Here is a 19,137-nt window from a genome sequence, read left to right as displayed (position 1 = left end):
ACATCTATTTTGTTGGGACCTGGTCGCTCTAAGTGGAGCTGTATCTGCCCTATGAACTACAGTACAAAGAGCTTGACACCCCTGTTGTAATGTACCCAACTCCTTCATCTGTCACTCACTAACACTGCTTTTAGTTTGTCTCCTCAAATCTTTAACTCCTGTCTTGCTTCAAGTTTCTAAATATCACAAACACCTGTTCCTACATGTACACCCCCTTTCAGGCTCCAATCAGTTCAGTTACAAATACAACTCAGCCTGTCCCAAGTTACTATGGTAAACAGGGCTCTTCTACTCTACATGAGCACTCAAAGGGTTTTATATGTCATGTCTCATTCATACATCACATATTTCTACAATGCTTTCTGTCTAACATTCACGCACACTCACTCTGAACACATTGGAAAGCAAAGTGGGGTTTAGCATCTTGCCCACTAAGAATTATGCAGACTGGGACCAAACTTCCAACTTCCAGCTAGTAGATGATCTGCTCTACCCCCTAGCCACCTGTCAAGTGCTCCATGAGGGTAAAAAAGTTGTTGCATAGCGAATGAAGTCAGCTGCCATGAATAAGATGTGCTAAAAGGCTGTACTGTTTTCTTAAGCGTCATACTGTCCGCTCAACAAGCCCTGAGCTGGAAAACACCTAGACCACAGGTGGGCAACTCCTGGCCTCGAGGGCCAGTGTCCTACAGGTTTTAGATTTGTCCTCAATCCAACACAGCTGACTAAATTACCTCCTCAAAACGTCTTAAACCTCTCCAGGGGGCCTGGTTATGAACTAATCATGTTATTCGGGTATGTTGACACAGGTTGTCAATAAGCAAATTCTGTGGTTTCAGGTCACGTTGGAGCACTCGGCGACAGTGACAGAAGTAGATGCCCTCCAAAATCTGGTAAAGGTAGCTCTTGACCAACATAGAGTCCATGTACTGGCCAGAGGGGATGGAGTCCAAGTATTTCTTCAGGTCCATGGACAGGAACTCGAAGATGAGGTAGAGACGAGATTCTTGCATTAGGACGTCTAGGAGTCGTACAACATTGGGATGTTTCAGCTCCTGGAGCAGAGAAACCTCTCTGACAGCTGTGCTGGGAACGCCCTCCTCCTCACTCTACAGTCGGATCTTCTTCATAGCCACAATTTGCCCCGTTGCCTTTTGCTTACCTTTATACACAACCCCATATGTACCTTCTCCGATTTTCTCTATTTTCAGGTAGTCTTCCATTATTGCCTTTTTTTTTTTTTTTTTTACAGACACGAACAAACCTCTTCAGTTTTGCTAACGCTGCACTACCAGCACATAAAAAACCTGCACCTGTGACCTTTAACTAAAACTGAAACTAAAGCTTCAGGAATACTTTCATATCACTTCACACTTTTTGCTCACTGGCTTCCCTTCAGGTTCCAGGTTTTACAGATTTTATTGCTGAGAATCAGAAAGTTTCTTGGTCCTCTGAGCCCTCTGCTCACACACATTGCTGGTCCCTCACTTTTAATATGTGGCCAGCATTAGGAGTGAGACCCGTGCACCTGTCCACACTCTTGAATATACCGTCCATGTAATAGTAAATTGAATGCATGAACACACTCATGCTTTCTTCATGCTTCACAGCATATCATAGACCAATATGTGAGTCAGATTGTGTTCTTGCAGACTCAGTCTTGATGTTTGTTTGCACATTCATTGAAACCATCATATTTGTGCTGCCAAACTCTTTTTTGCTATTTTAAAAACTCTTGGATGTTAATTTTACAACTTTTTTAGTCAAATACCAGATCATTAAGAGAAGATTGCTGCCACCTGCATAATTTCTGTTTGGTGGTATGGCTGCTCTGGGACTTCCTCTACCTTTCAGTGGAAAAGCAGTGGAAAGGAGAGCAGCACCAAGACGTGATAGTTGACAATCATAGAGCCCAGTTCCTTGTATGTGCAGTTGGGACTAAATATGTCTTCTGTGCATCTACCTTTTCTCCTTCCTCCAAGGTGTTTTACATAAAGACAGCCAAACAGACTCAAACGATAGAAAAGAACTTTTATTCATCATCAATATTTGAACCATTATTGTACACGGGAACATCAGCAATAGCCTGAAGACTTTATTGCTTTGAAATGAATCCACATACTTTTAATCATCAGCATACTTTGACATACACAGACTGCCTTCACTTCAATCACAGGCACAAGAAGCAGACACAAAACTGACACTCAAATCCAACCTCTCATAAATATCGCCTTCACTGCCGTGGGCGTGCTGCAGCTGAACGTGTGTGTACAGAAGAAAAAAAATATTGTGTGACGTAACCCGATTAAGGCTTCTAAAGCAGCAATTACTCCACAGATTATAAACAGATAAATAACAGAGATTTTTGATTTATGCATGTCTCAAATGTGCAAACTACTGTAACGTGTGCCATCCTTAAAACACAGGAGACACAGATCACTTCATGGTCCCACAGGCACTTCAGATTTTGTGCGACTGTGACATGAAAAAGGCAACAAGATCACAGCAACAGTGAAACTGGCCCGCCTGGAGGGAAACGTAGTGCTTGAAACATGTAGGTGAGAGTAACAGGGGCTGAATATTTAAACTATTTGACACAGTCAAAGCTTTAACCAATCCATGAGATTGTCTAAACAGGTTGTTTGGAAATTTTGTCGACCAGGCTGACACAATCGCGAGTGACATATTAAAAACGAGGAATGTCCTGCTGTGAAAATATTTAAAATTAGGCTGGAAATCCTTCAAGTTAGAGGAGATCTAACGTGACTGAAGTGCAGCTTATTTTTCTGACCACAAAACTATTTACACGAGACATTTGGCACAAAGAAACCACCGTTAACCGACCACAGGAGAAATGAGACCTCAGAACAAACTACATTAGTGCCCTACACGTGTACGGGTGTGTGTATATATATATATGTGTGTGGAGACATTTTAAAGTACACTTAATAAGCCACAGTGTCATTTTCCGTTTTAAAAAAAGTGTTTGCACGATGAGAAATGTGATACGATGTCATTAGTTTAGAGAGAAATAGCATTTTTTTTGTACAGTTTTCTTTTTTCTTATGGAACGTCATAACAGTCCCACAAGATCTCCCCCTGCTGGTGATCTTCACTCACCACAGGTGAAATATAAACATTTAAAATGCTGCATTTTCTGCACAAAAACAACAAATAGTTAAAGTAGGCTAAAAATCACTCACAGATCATTTAAGAAGCAAACTAAAGCAACACTGATTACATAAAATACAGTCATTGTTCAGATTTTGTTATGTTAAAAGTGCTACAAGCTTTCGTGTAAAGTGATCAGCTGTCTAAAATAAGACAAAATAAAGAAAAAAAAATCTTAATACCTTTATATTTCCTTCGTAAGGCGCTTGGTGATCTTAAAATGTGAAGAAAAGAGTGTGAATAGCAATAACTCATAAAGCATAAAGGAATGTATCCCGTATATCTTCCACATATTCAATGTGAATCAGAGCAACTTTCAGGGCTAAAAATCAATCGTACACGTCTATCTACTGTTAACATGTTTAACTCGAGCTCGAGATAAAGTCATTTGATTCGGTATCTCCTGTCCCCTGAAATGTTTAAAATAAAAACAAATAAACTAAGCGAAGAGTTTCCAGCTGCTTTTCCATTATTTGAGACACAAACTGTTATTAAAGCAGCAGAAAAGCTTCTTAAATAGTGAAAAGTTAAAAGCCAAAGCAACCTTTGACATACTGCATTTCAATGTCTTGATGATGATGATGAAGAGGGACATCGCTTGAAGGACGCCGTCCCAGAACTCTAACTGGTGATAACTGACAGATTTTCGGTGCGATTTGACGATGCGAGGGCTCGCTGTGGATCACACCGGCATTTGCATCTCCGAGTACTCGTCGTGACACTCGCGCTCGTCAAACTTTGGCTCTGCGTCGTCAGCATCCAGCTAAAAGAAAGACAAGAAGTCACATTCAGTAACCTGAACTAACTCCGAAACAGCTGTGACTCATTTAAACGACTATTTTATCGCAAATTTGTTTTATTTTTTAAAAAAATTAGTGAAATTTTGATCTGATGTTTTGTGCTACCCATCTCTGTGGATCAACATCAGAGCCATAAATGTTATCGATATTATCAATCAGTTCTAATCATAACATTTAAATTACGTTTCCTTTTTTACCTCTACAGTGTGTGTCAGCGTAAAGCAGGGCACTGCGCCCCCCTGTGGTTAACTTACGCATGCCATCTCTTTGACAGTGAAGACCCGTCGCAGCACAAACATCTTGACGGGGACGGTGAGGATGAGGACAAAGGGGAAAGCCAGAGACGCCGCCGTCGACATAATGGCCCACAGCACCGCCAAACACACCAGCTGGATGCAGGTGAAGAGATGCATGCGCAGCGTGCGGACCTGAAGGATAGAGAGGTCGCTCACATATCTGACAAGGACAACAGTTTCTGCAGGGAGCGCTCAAAAAATTCCCAAATGTAGATACGTATAACCTTTGCAAACTATTTTAGGGGTATAAATAAACGTTTAGAGGTTGTGTGGATTAACACAGATAAAGTCTCCCCTAGCTGGAAACCACTCTGAGGGAACTCCGGCGTTTTTAAGTGTGCAAAACATCTTTTTTGTGACAGACCGCAAAAATCCTGAAACTTCTTTTTCTGTTTGTTTCTGCTACAGCAGAGCATCTCCATCCTCACGTCCTTTACTTTGGCTGTAAAAGTGTGTTTTCATGTTCCTCTCACCTTGCGTACATAGGTGTGGTCAGGGTGATACTTTGGTGGCATGAGCAAAAGCATCATCCGCTCCGTTAGCTGGATACCGTTGAGCGACATCACTCCCATGTAGAGGAAGATCCCGAAGAGCACGGCGAGGGGGATCTGACACAGCAGGTCGCCGATCACGATCGACAGGCCTAACGGAGGAGAGCGTTAAAGGGTAAAGTTCACACAGGACACAGCCACGGGAGGAAAGAAAAGATGATAAGTCTGGAACTCACCAACTAAGATTGCAACCAGAAGCCCAGTGACCCGCTGCTCCTTCACCTCCTGGATGCGAGGTTTGTCTCCGGGAGCGACGGCCTTACTCATGACGGTGAGGGCGTTGACGTGGGTCACCGAGCGAACGGTCGCAGCGGCCATCCACGGCAGGCCGAACAGAGCTGAGGTGCCGCCCAGCACCACGATCAGAAGCAGGTCCAGATGGAAACCAGAACCTTTGACAAGCATGCGCTCCTTTTTACTAACTATCAGCCTGCAGGAAGCCGGGACAGAGCCAAACGTAAGAAACACATTTCAGATTAATCACATATGATGAGGTACGGCATTTTTTTTTTGTGTGTGTGTGCTTGTTTATCTGCATTTTGATGCGTTACAGAAGCTAAAACACTAAACACATCATTTAGAAAACAGCTTAAACATCTGATGGGTTGAAACTGGGAAATAGCTGGAAAATTCAATCTTTGGTATGACCACCTTTATTCTTCACTCTGGGTAAACTTACTCCTTTTGTCCTCAACTTTTTTAAGGACACACTGCACACCATGTCAATTTGACTAATAGTTTTTTGCAGACAACCCTGCTAGTTTCATAGATTCAACTAAAGGAATCAGAACTAATTGTGTGTTTTTGTGACAGGCTGCTAGTAACAAAATCCCTAAAGATATCATTTCACACTGGCTCTTTGCTAAATTGTTGGTTATGTGTAGACACAACAGAAGTTCATCCCTTGAGTAAGGAGTTTATTTTATGCTTGAATGTCTCATGAGGGCAGTGCTGAGCAATTTAAATAAACAAACAAAATATTCCTCTGAAAATGGTCAGGTACATGGAGTGGACTGGACATGAGTGGTAAAAGCAGCCAATGTCCAACAAAACTCGTCCAGAAATTTTGGTCAAGATGAAAAAATGATAAGAAATTCTGGCTCCTTGGAAGAAAAACAAATAAATGAACAGTGGTTAAACGTTTAAACTTGTGCACGGTACTGTGCATCACGACTAAAATACACAAAACTTCCAGAGAATCTCCTGATTCAATAAAATGTTGGTCACTAAAGAACTCGGCTGATGTTTTGTTGCTGTAGTTTACCATTTCAGTTATGGTAAAAATGTAGAAAATAATGGAAAAAAATAAAGGAATACTGCCCCCAGCAGGCCATTGTAGAAAGTGTTAAACTGAAATAAATATCTTTATACTTTAATATCCTGCATAAAAAAAGCTGAGTGACATTTTCCCCGTGTTTCATCTGTTACATTATCTGCCTTCTTTCAGTAACAGGGTGTTTGTCTGTTTTTGGAAGGAGGTTATTAAATGTGCAGTCTACTCTGTACAACTGTGTTTAATTAAAAAATGATCTGGCTGTTTAGAAATATCAGTTAGGAAATAAATAATGACCAGGTGCATTTATTTCTTTCTTAGTAAAAAGTTACAAATAGTTCTCTACTAAACTTGTTTGACCCCACATTTGGATATGAATCTGATAGTTTTGTACTTTTAAAAACGTAACAGATTTTATTTATTTGATTACTGAATGACGTTCATACAAAACTATTGAAAAACTGTCAGTGCCCTCCACCTGTAAAACCATTCCTGGTTTGGGGTCTGTCCCTCTCTCTGTTGTTGCACCTCTAATGTGCGTGTTGTTAATTTCATTAACATCCAAGCAGCTGAAACCGATTAACAACCTCCTCTGCTACTACACTGACCAGATCAATATCCCAGGACTTTGACTTGATAGTGTCCACAGGGGAAAAAATAAAAAGTGTTCCTTAAGGAGTTTTTGAGCAGCGTATAAATGTACACCAGCAACTCTTCAAACATCTGCCTGTGTGATGCGGCTCCAGCAAAACTCACGTGGTGATCTGAGTCTCCATGAAGATAAGGATGAAAACCAGCAGAGCGGGCAAGCAGCAGGCAAACATCATCCAGATAGGGAATTCCCCATTTGATCCAAGCGGACTGATGAACCAGCCGCGCTTGTCGGAATTCGTCACTGAAAATCCACTGGGGACACTCAGTTTCTGTAAGGAAGACACGAGACAGACTCCCATCAACCTCTGAGATAAGGAGGTTCCTTATTTTTCCAATATTTTGCATGATAAACACACTGCACAGTCCACTGAGTCTCACCTGTGTGAATGTGTCTTCTATGGAGTAATCCACCAGAACCATGATGAGAATGGCGATCGGTACCCCAAAGTCTCCAATAATCCTGCGTATCTAAACACCACAGACGGCACGGTTTAAAGAAGACTGCAAAATGTGTCACATCAAACAAGATCAAATATTTGCTGCAGATCTTAATTACAGATTTCAGCTCCTCACCCTTCCAGGGAAGAAAGCGCTGTTCTTGAATTTGCGCAGGTAGAAAGCGATAAAAAACGTCCCTGCCATGAGAACCAAAGAGAGCAGCGCCGTGTTCGGTTCCCCGCTGACCTTCACAGTCGACGGCTGGCTGCTGTTTTTCATCATTAGGGTGATGTTTTCCGCCAAGTCGTCTGCATCGGTGCCGTTGAGGGAACAGCTTTTCAGCGGGTGCTCCTTGAAAATCTGCACACAGAGTTTCATATTATAAAAAGGTGCTCACGCAAACACGCTGTGATTACTTTTCTTAGACAGATTAACAGGTATCGCAACCACTCTTTCTTTGAAATGAGATTAGCTCGTAGCAAAATGCCTTTTAAGTCTGTGCCATAAAACTCTAAAAATAGCAGATCTTCCAAAAATCATAAGTCTGGACCATAATTAAAACTCTAAATCCATTTAGGATTCAGGCTCCATCAATCAGAAAAGATTTCAGGTGTGCTTGTTAGAAAAACACGCTCATTTCGACCCCGACTTCTGAACCCTGTCCAGAGATTAGTCTGCTCTGCTTAGCGTCAGCGGCGCAAACACACAGCGTGCCAACAAAAACTTTTTCTAATCAGGAGCTTTTCACGTCTCATGTGTACCCTGACAAGCTTGATGAAGGTCTCGCAGATGAAGATGAGGGAGATGAGGAAGGAGAAGATTTCCTGGGTGAAGCGGGAGACGAAGCGCACCAGGAAGCTGCCTTCGAAGGCCACCATGGTGACCACGATGATGATGAGCCAAAAGCCGATCCAGACGCGGCCCGTCAGGTACTCTATGTTGTTTGATGTGCAGAACTGTGAGCACAGAGACATTAAGCACATTTGTTTGCCTATTTAGTAAGTCACCAGCATTTTTAACATTTTTGAAATTAACTTCATATGTTTTTATGCAACTTACACTGTAAAAGGCTTCTTCAAAGACCAGCAGAGGTCCAGAGAAGCCCACAACCAGCAATGGCTGAGCCCCGAGCAGACAGAAGACCACCCCCTGCACTGATGTTGACACAATCAGCTCAGAGACACCGATCAGGCCGTTTGTCTTCTCACCTGGAGGCAGACCCGGGATTAAAAGGTTAATCAAGAGGCCACTATTACCAAAACACGGAGAGGATTTGCGATATGAGGCGTGAATACGCTCTCAATTCCCTCACACAGACTCACCCAGCAGACCTCCAAATGTTATGGCCGGAGAGAGGGCAGCGAAGTAGATGAAGATAACTGCGGCCATGCACTGGCTGTTCAGGGCATCCTTGAAGTCGCTGACATACTTTGGGTAACGCCGCTGCACGTCTCGTATCAGCCCACCAAAAGGCCGCCCAGTACGCTCTAAGGGGTCATCTGACTTTTTCGAAGGTTTGAGGAGTGCCTCTGAGTGACAACAGAGCTTTACGTTAAAACCCATGAGAAGGCACCTAAAATCAAATCGAGTGAAATTCCTAATTGAAACGGAAACACTTACCTTTTTCTTCAAGGCTTTTAGGCTCTTTGGCCATTAGTTTGACCTCGAGTTCCTCCCTCTTCCGCAGCATCTCCCTCTGAAAGCGGGCGACAGACCGCAGCAGTTCATCACCTCCCACCTCTGAAGGTGGCAGCACGATGCTACAGTCCAAGAAGCTGTTGATGGCATTCAGCAGGTCCTGCCTGTCATCTGCCAGGTAGGCCGCCTCGTGGAATTGCTGAAAGATGATGGCAGAAATAAACCAATTTACCCAACATCATTGGTGCCAACAGAAACCTACAGGTGTTATTTTATTTCATATAAATGTAAAATTCTTCTATGTCCTCCTTCACATTTTTCAAAGTTGACCAGTGGTCCGGATTAGAGCCTTTGCTGGGCCAATCCTGGCTGCAGGGGCTTATTTTTGACACCCCTTGTCTAAATCAGCACCACCACTCACCTTATCAGACATGAGGGTGGAGATGGAGCGTCCTATCTGGTGGTAGTCCATGCTTGTAGTGGCGGGTCCCAGCAAAACAAAGAGAAATCTGACCGGCACTGGCACTTCCAGGACGGACTCCAGCTCCACCGCTTCCTGCAGCCGCACAAACGCCATGGTGGGCTGCTCCAGGAAGTCCACGCTGCCTGGGAAACCACAGGACATGATGGTCAGTGTGCAGAAAGCGCTACATGCAACCAAAGGCAAAGTTTTGTAAGTAGTAACCGGTTTTTAGACTAACTGTAGTTATAAAAAAACAAAAAAAAAACAACTAGTGGTACAGCATTACCTGGCCTGTGATTTTAGTCTGTTGCTAGGTGGTTGCTGGGGAACATGATGATTTCATATATAATTCAAGTTTTTCTGGGTATAAATTAGATGTTACAATCATGACATTAAATTTATACCATGCTTTTATAAAAGTGTTGTAGGTGCATAAAAACCTATAAATGGGTAATCTTAGCCTGTTGATTGATGGTTGCTAGGCAATGTGATGCCATATTAGGTGATATAGATGAGAACCTTCAGGGGCCTCAGATGAACCTGTGTGCCACAACTGCTGATGCTGTAAGAGAAGTTCATGGACAGATGAGTAACTTACCCACGAGGACCACTGTAGCCTCGGCATTTTCAGGAATCTTCTCCAGCAGCTTCAGTTCATGTTTGGACTTGGACCGATGCATACCAGGTCCAATGCTTGGCTCTCTCTGCTGGAAACAACACAGGAAGTGTAAATAAGGACGGTAAAGATCCCTGTGATATTCTGCAAACTCTGCAGACTCGGACTTACCTGCACTTCATTCTTCTCCATGTCGATGTGCGTGTCTGTGTCCCCCGTAACGCGAACTGTGCCCATGAGGGGGTCGGTCACTGACGGCTCTGTCTGGTTGGTGTGGTTGACACTGTGGTGATGCGCTATCAGACTGCCGAGGCTGGCTGCGGAGATGTTCCTGGGGAAATGGCTACTGTGCTCCTTCTCATCGCTCGGGTGACTAGGGGAGGCAGAGGTGGGGAGAGAGAGGTTGAACAGGAGGAGGAGAGGTAGTGACCAAGCATGAAGCCATCTAATAGCAGGAAGTGTGTAGCGGTGAGGAAAAGAAAACACAGTTTAACCAGCTTCCATTTGTTTGTGCACATACATATATCCGGTCTCCATTTTCCACACCTTGCAATTTATCATTTAACTACCTTGAGACATCATCGCCATTGCAGTGCACAGCATGTGCCACATTTTTTCAGATCATTAACAAGAACAGGTTCACCTCAAATGGCACTGAATGCCTCTGTAAGATGAAATCTCTGCTAGCTTATTTGTAGCACTGAGGCGCTGCCAATCACCTGTGTTTGAGCAGCAGGGCTCTGAGGACGTTGGCCCGGTCCTCAGCTTTGATCTGGTCAGAAATAATCATCTGTTCCACCACCTGGTGGGCGATGCCAGGCAGGGTCTTCTGGTCCAGGTCCAGCAGCACCGCACCTGCAAATACACAAGCAAGCTGAGCTCAGTCGTCTATGAACCAGACGAGAGACTTTCAGGCATACAGCTTACACAAACACACTCAGTCTCTCTCTTTACCGTGGGAGATGGTCCTTCTGAGTTCCAGCAAACTGCGGAAAGACAGCGAAGCGACGTGAGGCTTCCCCCAGCGGTCCGTCTCCTCTTCAACATCTTCCTCAAACTTGATCCAACGGGCCGTCTCCTTCCACTGCAGCTCCTGGTTCTTGTCCATTGTCAGCTCGTTCAGCTCCACAAAGACCTGAGGTGGTTTACATGCATACGGTCCACACGTCATCACTTGCACATCCGTGCCAAACACACAGAAACAGTGAGTAAAGCACTCTGACTGGTCATTTTGTCCAACTTTTCTCATTTCTGTTTTGTGCCTCATCTCATCTGCCCTTGATCCTGCAATCAATCTCAAATGCCACGCTCGAGGATGTCTCCACACCTGAAGGAGAAAGGAGCTATGGTGGTGGATGAAGAAACCCATCATTCACTTTAGCATATTAAAAGAGGCACAGGATAAAGCTAGAATACACAAATAACAGCAGGAGGACCTAACAAATGTTGGCGCTAACATTTCTGATTCCTCTTGCCTTGACTCATACGTTCACATATCTGCTCAAAACTTAAGAAATGAGGAGGGGAAAATTTAGTGATTCATGTCATGCTTTCCAGAAGTGAGCTATCTAAAAAAAAAAAACATACTCAGCACACAAAGATAAGTGTTGTTAATCCTTAATCTAAGTTTTAAGAGTAGAATCTGTACAGCCTTAACTTTCTTCCCCTTGAGCATCCAAAAGCAGTTTTTATAACTGTACAAATTTGTAGTTTCCAACAAAATGTGATGTAGCTGGATGCGCTTTTTACAACTACATTTGTCAAAAAGCTTCTTTCGATGCCAAAATATAGCTTAAAAGCAGCAACTACAATGTTAATAACCACTTCAAGCATGCTTAAAATGTGTTTACAACTATTACAAACTAAACAATTTACACATCCAGCTGCACTTGAAAAACAAGCAACTACAAAGACTGCTGTGCATCAGCAGCAGCAGTCTCCCAGCTGCCAGGATCAGGATCTGTTAGGGAGAGATTAATTACGCCATGCTGGGTCAGTCAAAGTCCTCCGAGTAATGATGTCCAAAAAAAAAAAAAATAACAAGCTGCAAAATATTCCCTTATTCCCTGCTGCATGCCTGTGAAGTCATGCTCACACAGGATCAAACCTGACTCTTGCCGGCCATCCAGCCTCACCTTCTGACGAGCCATCTGTCCGCATCTGTGGACGCCTTCTGTCCACGAGGCAGAGCGGTACAGAACCACCGGCTGCAAACGGTGCAGGAAACGACTCAAACGCTGACCCGACCGACAGTGCCACAAAGGACGGGACCTTCACTTTCACACACATCCCCACACAAGTAGTTCTTCCTCATCACACACACCTGACAGGGACCTGTTGTTTACTGGGGCTGCTGGGGGCTCGGAGCTGCGTATGGGAATCTGTGTGTGCGTGTTAATAAAACATAGCTCCCCCTTTCTCAGGAGCTCCCAGTGTCTGGTTACCCAAGCTCCCCTCTTTTTTCCTTTCCGTGTGTGAAAGGAAAGAACGAACTCATTCATTTTTAATTGTCTCCTTCTCTCCCCAGCCCATCGGCAAAAGAGTCGAGCCACTGCTAAATTTGAGAGCGAAAGAAGAGAAAACATTTCCTGGACTTTGAAGGATTTGAAATCTGAAGTAGAAAACAGAGCCAACCAATTACGACTGGGTTTAAAAGCCCTGCTATTTACTTTCTCACCACACAAACTTGTTTGTTTACTTCCACTACAAAAGTGGAAGAGTTTCACTTTTAAAAGCTGCTCGTCTTTAAACTCATCTCTTCCAAAGATCCCTGAGGTAAAGAAATAATTTGAAAAATCAAAGAAACTCTTAAACTTTCACTGAGGTGACAGCTTCCAATTCAAACTCTGACTTTCCTCAGTTTTATCTCGACATCTTTATCTCAATTAGGGTCATTCAGACTACCACACACAAGCTAATTTAAGACCTTATTCTTAATTCAGCCCAGTAGATTATAAATGTGCTATAATAAGATTTTTATGCAGTTTCTTAAAATGCAGTGCTTACTAACAACATCAATTTAAGACACCTGTGCGACGTCAGTGTGAGGTGTTGTCTCACCTCATGGGGGGTGCGATCCTGCTTGCGACTGCGAGTGGTCGGCTCCTTGTGGTCCTTGCCGATGTGCACCACTTGGTTCTTGGTGCTCTTCCGGACCAGGTGTCGGCGCATGCCAGGAACATCTTCAAAGCGATGACCTGGAGTAACGGAAATAAACATGCAGCAAACTGTAGCTCCATGCAACACAACAGCATCAGGTCTTTAGTTTGTATGGCACATTTTGTTTCTTTAGCCCAGAGACGGCACACATTGACCTTCCACCCTTTTAAATCTCAACCCATTTAATCACAGGCCTCTTCGCTTTGTATCTAAGGGAGTAGAGTTACTCATGCTGGCAACACACCAACCACTGAAAGGATGAGGAGAAAGAAACATGATGACAGAGACAAATGGTTCTGTCAGGTGTTGGAAGTTCAAAGATCAACAGATCCGCTGATTCATTCAAGTTGAATTCAGAAACCGAGGAGATGACAGCTTCACACTGACAAATAAACTTGAGAAAATGAACAGGCCTGCTCTTCAACAAGAAATATGCAACAGACATCCAATTACTTAGGTTTTAACACTAAAACACTATTTTTGAGACCATAAGGGAGCCTCGACTCAATCTCACATTTAAATGCATTAACTGTGGCCATGAAAACCGGATCATTGAACAGGAAAGCCTACACAAACCCCGAAAAGCTCACATCAACCTTAAATGACAGTCTGCATCTGTTGAACAAGCATCTTTTCTCTGAGCTCACTCAAACATACAACCACAACATCCAAGTTTATTATATTTTCAGGACTTCTACTACAACCTTTTGTGACATCCTGTTTATTCTAAATTGATCTGTTAATAAGTTAAAACACATTCAACACAAAAACGAGTGAAATTTTCCTTAAAAAAATATCAAAGCTTACCATTATCAGAGCTTGCATATCCTACGTAAAAAACACTGAGGCTTTTCTGGTTCTTCATCAAGGCTTTAACTCATTATCTGATAACCGGGCAGGCCTCGCCAGGACAAAAGATGAAATTCTGTCCAGAACTGACTCATTGGTTCTCGCGTCACTCGTACAACCTTCAGGTTTTATTGGGAGGGCCCCTTGTCAGGTCACTACATGATGTTTGCCTGCACTTTGGGGCAGAACCTGGAAAAAAAATGAGCCCTGGCTGGCGTTAAGGAAGAGGAGGGTTTCTGCTGCAGGCATCGAGAGCATCTGGCGCTGGCGCAGCCACCTTACTGCGTGACCCCAACCCTCCTCGCTGCTCAAACTTAAGTGTTGGACTTGTTTTGACAAATTGGAAAAAGTCGCCACTTCTTGACCGGCTCCTGACCCCCGCCGGAGCTGAAGCTTTCAGAATGCATCAGTGAGCAGAGGTGCTAATTTGCTCGGGTCGAACAAAAGGGGAGGGACAGTGATCTAATAATTCCTATTGTTGAGCGGCAGCCAGAGACGGACACTTTCCCAGGATGATTTAGGGTGGCGGGAGGTAGATAAAAGAGGACAGAAAGTATGTGACAGTGAACCTGTTTGCAGGCTCACCTCTTTCATAATGACCAAATATCACGCCCACACTTCCATCCTCAGCTGCCTTGTTTTGGCCCTCGGGTCTACTTAATTCTTCCTCTGGTTTCACTCCTTTAATGATTAAAGGTTGGAAACAGAGGTCCGGATTTAACAATTAGCCACCATGTTGGCTCAGGCCCGAGTCCAGGGCCCTCATCTGACAGCGGGAACAGCTAATTTAATAATGCAGGCCTGTCTGCCACAGTTTCTGATAAGCTGCTGCTCTCTGCGGAGGAGTCGGCTCCCTGACGCAAATCACCTCGGCCCTGGACACTACCCCACGCTGGGCTTGGGGCTGGGAATGTCACAGGGCAGTGGAAAGCAGTCTGCAGTCAAACAGAGAAGGGCCCCACACCTTCACCCTGATGTTTGCGAAGGAATCTAAGCAAAGTGACTAGCTATCAGTTCAGCTGTATTTAATCATTTCTCCAGCTTCTTTAACACGCAGAACATGTTTTAGTGCAAAGTACAAAGTTTGTGTTAATGCTGGTGAAGATTAACAGCAAATGATATCTACAAGAAAGAGTAACGCGTGAATAATACCATATTTTTAAAATGACATTCCCAACAGTGTGTTTTAAACTTTTTGTAAAAGGTGTAGTTAGGAGATTTCCTGAAAACAAAAGAATAATCTACTCACATCAAGGCACTTTTATTGTAAGGCAAAGATCCTAAAATGTTAGATAGAAAACCAACAATCACACAGCCCCTCTGAACGAGCACTTAGTGACTGTGGGAAGGAAAAACTCCCTTTTAACAGGAAGAAATCTTCCGCAGAACCAGGCTCGGGGAGGAGGGGCCATCTGACAGTTAGGGTGAGCAGAGACGGACGGGAGAAAGACACAATGTGGAGTGCCAGAGTTTAATAACTGCTAATGCAAATACAGTGAAAAGAAATGAGTGAAGAAGAAGCACCGTGGGAAGCCCACAGAGGCCTAGGCTTATTGCAGCGCAACTACAGGAGGGTTCAGGGTCATCTAATCCAGCCCCATCTTGAAGCTTTATCAAAAAGGAGTTTTAAGCCTGTTCTTAAAAGTAAAGAGGGTGTCTGTTTCCCAAATTCACAGTTTGAGCCTGAAAGCTCTTCCTCCCATTTTACTTTTAGTTACTCTATGATCCAACAAGTAAGCCCACAGTCTGACAGTGAAGTGCTCTAATGGGGTGATATTCTCGCCGCGGGATTTTGAATCAGCCGAAGACTACAATAACATCAGTTTTACATGAATTTAGAAGCAGGAAATGTAGGGCCTTTTTCTTTATTATCCATGAAACATTTTCAAACCAGGATAAAAAACAAAAAAAGTGAAGTCCCATTGATTGACCATCAATGGGACTTTTTTCTTTTTTGCATTCACAGTCCAGAGACAAACTGATGATTGTAAATATGTGATTATCTGTATCACAATGACCTGTATCCCACCTCTCTACCTATGACAACCTTAGTTTTGTTGAATAAATCAATAAAAGCAATGGTTGGATTTTTTACTAATAAATAAAATACTCTAATAGATCCATCACCTCAGACATTTTGCCCACAAACTGCATATAAATACTTAGTCTTAGGCAAAGAGCAAAGCAGACACAGACAGCTGGAGACACCACAGATGAGTAGTCATACCTGTTGTGCTTTCTCTGGAATCCACCTGAAGAGTGTGTGCAGAGTTGATGTACTGTAGTCTATTGTCTCTCCTCATAAGAGTCTGGACATGCGCAAAAAGCTAGCAAGCACTCTTTTGTGCACACAAAGCCCTGCACTCTTCACCTGATGACGAAATTGAAGTCATATGGCCCACCGGAGGCTCAAGGATGCAGAAACAATAACAAACCTTTACAGCCTGAGATTTGGTGGATTATGCTGTTTAATCACCGTCGTTTTCTTTTAAGAAAACATCTTTCTATGTTTAACAATAAGTCACTATGTACTGCTGAGCAGGTAAGTATACTTTGTACTATTTTTTGTCCAACCTTGCAAGCTGTAAAAATCATCATTTTGTAAAGCAGACAGAAACTGCAGAGTAAGGAGATGATTATCTGTTGGGTTTATCATTACAAGGAGCTCATTTTACATATAGGCAGTCATGTGAGCCACTGGTGATCCCAGAATACAGATAAAAAGAATGCTACATATTTACCAGAATACACAAAACAAAGAGGTAACGAGTCCTCTTTTAACAATATCAACAGCCAATAAAAAGCAGGAGAGAAACGCTTTATTGCTCACATTACATCTCACTTCAATCAACGCTCAAAGTGCGTTTCCTTCAAAAACACCCCTCAAACACAACCACAGAAGGCTAGTTGGAGGGCACCTATGTCAAATACCCCTTTACACTTTTAGTCTGTGTAGGCTTGAACTTAAGCCACGATTAGTATCTGCTTGCCAAATGATTCGCACTCACTCTTGATGCCGTCCAGGTCAGCAGAGGCCAGCGTCTGAGCTTCGCTCTCATCAGTGGGGATGCGCTGGTACTTGGCCTGCTCGGCACCCGTCATGTTGCCCGTGCGTCGACGCTCTGTCAGGTCGTAACTGCGGCTGGCGGAGGAGACGCGGGTCAGTGGCGTGTGCTCGGCTGGGACTGACTGGGCAGTGGGGCTGGAGGGCTCAGATGAAGGCAGTTTACTAAAGAAGAGCAGAAAGATTAGAAGTAAAAAAAGGATTGTTTTTCATCTTTTATCTTTAGGATTGAACATTTCCCCCTTTAAAAACTGGGAACTGTGCACACTCAACCACACATAAAAATCCTCCCAATAGTTATTTCGTTTTAACAGGACTAACATTGTCGAAGTATTACAGCCTTCTACTGCTTCTCCTACTCTGATAAATGCATTCACGGTGCAAGTTACACATTTAGCTGCAAAAAGCAAAAAAGTGGACAGAGGACAAAGAATTTTAACAACACATCCAGCAAAAATAGACATAATTAACTTACCGTCTAGCGTAAACGCTACTTTACAACCTCGTCTTTAAGTCAACTTCCTCCACTTTAGGTAAGAATGGTTTAAAAGACAAATCTTCTGCGGTTAAGCTGATCTCTAATCGACTCAAAATAAGCAAAAGGTGTATGTGCAGCTTCTTTCAAGCTCAGATTTCTTTAAAAAGGAACAAAGTAAATGTCACAGGTGGAGTCAGGGCTGCTGAGTAGCAACAGGTGATATATGGGTCTCTGAGGACAGGATTCCTCTGGTCCATCTGATCATGCCCAGCAGGCTCACTGGATGCCTGAGACATGGTAACGTACAGTGCATCACACACCCCCGCCCCCCGAACAGGCGTGAGCCTCAGTGCTCTCACCCAAACAGGATGGCTGTGAGGACATTTCATCAAAAAAGACAAAAACATGCATTAAGCAGTCATCGCGGCAGGTAAGGCATGATTACCAACCTAACAATCACGCCCTTTTTCACTTCTTTTTGAAGTCTATGAAGCACACTTGACTCACTCTGTGGAAGTTGCGTCTTCATGTTCACCTCCCACACCGGACTGCGGTACGATGTCGAGCTTTCGGACCGAGTGTGGGCTCTCTTTGACACTTTTGGATACATGGTCATCTTCGGAAACGAAGAACTGTGGAGGGAAAAGGAAGCGTGAGAGTGCTGCTTCCTGTAACACGGTCAAAAATAAATAAATCAGATAAATCTAACGTCTCTCACATCCAGACAATGGAGAAACAAAGCCTGTGGAGACTTTTGCACATAAATCAGAGTTATTTAGATGTTGCTGGATTTCAGTATGAATTCAAAGGGAGCAAAAAGTTTCATGCAATCGTTTGATTATTACTTGTTGAGGCAAATAGCCACCCACTCCGAGTCCGGTTCTGTTTGACATTCCCTTCTATTAAAAGGGGGATTTTTCCTGCCCAGTGTTGATTAGTGTTTGTTTAAGAGTATAGAGTTTCTTCTCAAATTCCACCAAGCCTCAGGAACCCATCAACATTTATTCTGGTCTAGCTTTGGTCAGCAAATCAAAAAAAAAAAAAAAAGTCTCTTTATGCTTAAAGTAGAAAATCAAAGGTGAAAAGTTGTCAGACAATTGCAAAACCCAGAATTCAACATAATTCAAGCTTTTAATTACTCCCGAAATTAGAACAAGCCTAAAGGTACACAGTAGGTTTCAATTTGGTTTAAAAGAGAAAAGTTACATCACATTGTTCCATTTTCTCGAAGCAAATTTGTATTTAAAACCCATTTTCAATCAATTTTTGTATCAAATAACGCTTCTCGTGGGGTTTTATCTTATTTGCTCCCAAACACTGTGTTAAAAAGACTCAAATGAATCTAATAATAAAATGATTACCTCCACATCTTTGGTTCTCTCTGACTCAGATCGCTCTGACAGAACAGAATTTAGCTCTGTCCCCTCTTCTTCCTCCTCCTCCTCATCTTCACCTTCCTCTATGGGGACACTGCAGAGAGGATGGCTGCTTTTGTGATCTTTATCCTTCTTCCTTTTCTTGCTGCCCTTCCTCCTGCGTACGTCAGAGGGCAGTTTGGACAGAGGCCGGTGGATGTGATGAGAGGAGTGTCGGTGGTCTGAAACACAGATAAATACATCAATTTCAGAGCTGTTCGCACACAACTGAAAGCATCTCCATGCTTTATGAAGCTTCTGTTCACGCTCAC

The 19,137-nt window shown here is 43.3% G+C and overlaps 1 protein-coding gene and 1 pseudogene across 7 annotated transcripts in view; both read right to left on the bottom strand.

Annotated features, from left to right (window-relative positions):
* Positions 1 to 782: 782 nt before the first annotated feature.
* Positions 783 to 1,229, bottom strand: LOC113028813 (cyclin-dependent kinase 1-like; annotated as a pseudogene).
* Positions 1,230 to 2,017: 788 nt separating this feature from the next.
* Positions 2,018 to 19,137, bottom strand: part of slc4a2b (solute carrier family 4 member 2b) — a 58,697-nt gene continuing 41,577 nt past the window's right edge. For 6 of the 7 annotated variants that reach the window (XM_026179911.1, XM_026179912.1, XM_026179914.1 and 3 more), the window contains 20 exons: positions 18,812 to 19,047; positions 17,958 to 18,082; positions 16,917 to 17,137; positions 12,961 to 13,097; positions 10,855 to 11,035; positions 10,620 to 10,755; positions 10,072 to 10,273; positions 9,883 to 9,991; positions 9,243 to 9,427; positions 8,804 to 9,020; positions 8,506 to 8,712; positions 8,243 to 8,391; positions 7,945 to 8,139; positions 7,319 to 7,543; positions 7,124 to 7,213; positions 6,848 to 7,014; positions 4,995 to 5,248; positions 4,741 to 4,910; positions 4,226 to 4,399; positions 2,018 to 3,934 (listed from right to left, as the gene is read on the bottom strand). In XM_026179911.1, the coding sequence (XP_026035696.1) occupies positions 3,854 to 3,934; positions 4,226 to 4,399; positions 4,741 to 4,910; positions 4,995 to 5,248; positions 6,848 to 7,014; positions 7,124 to 7,213; positions 7,319 to 7,543; positions 7,945 to 8,139; positions 8,243 to 8,391; positions 8,506 to 8,712; positions 8,804 to 9,020; positions 9,243 to 9,427; positions 9,883 to 9,991; positions 10,072 to 10,273; positions 10,620 to 10,755; positions 10,855 to 11,035; positions 12,961 to 13,097; positions 16,917 to 17,137; positions 17,958 to 18,082; positions 18,812 to 19,047 (3,461 nt within the window). In that variant the 3' untranslated portion in view covers positions 2,018 to 3,853. The remainder of the gene's footprint in view (positions 3,935 to 4,225; positions 4,400 to 4,740; positions 4,911 to 4,994; positions 5,249 to 6,847; positions 7,015 to 7,123; positions 7,214 to 7,318; positions 7,544 to 7,944; positions 8,140 to 8,242; positions 8,392 to 8,505; positions 8,713 to 8,803; positions 9,021 to 9,242; positions 9,428 to 9,882; positions 9,992 to 10,071; positions 10,274 to 10,619; positions 10,756 to 10,854; positions 11,036 to 12,960; positions 13,098 to 16,916; positions 17,138 to 17,957; positions 18,083 to 18,811; positions 19,048 to 19,137) is intronic. The other variant, XM_026179916.1, reaches the window with a different exon arrangement.

The sequence above is a fragment of the Astatotilapia calliptera genome, chromosome 9, assembly GCF_900246225.1.
Source record: "Astatotilapia calliptera chromosome 9, fAstCal1.2, whole genome shotgun sequence".
In the NCBI taxonomy this organism is placed as follows: domain Eukaryota; kingdom Metazoa; phylum Chordata; class Actinopteri; order Cichliformes; family Cichlidae; genus Astatotilapia; species Astatotilapia calliptera.
This window is presented reverse-complemented; position numbering and strand designations above follow the sequence as displayed.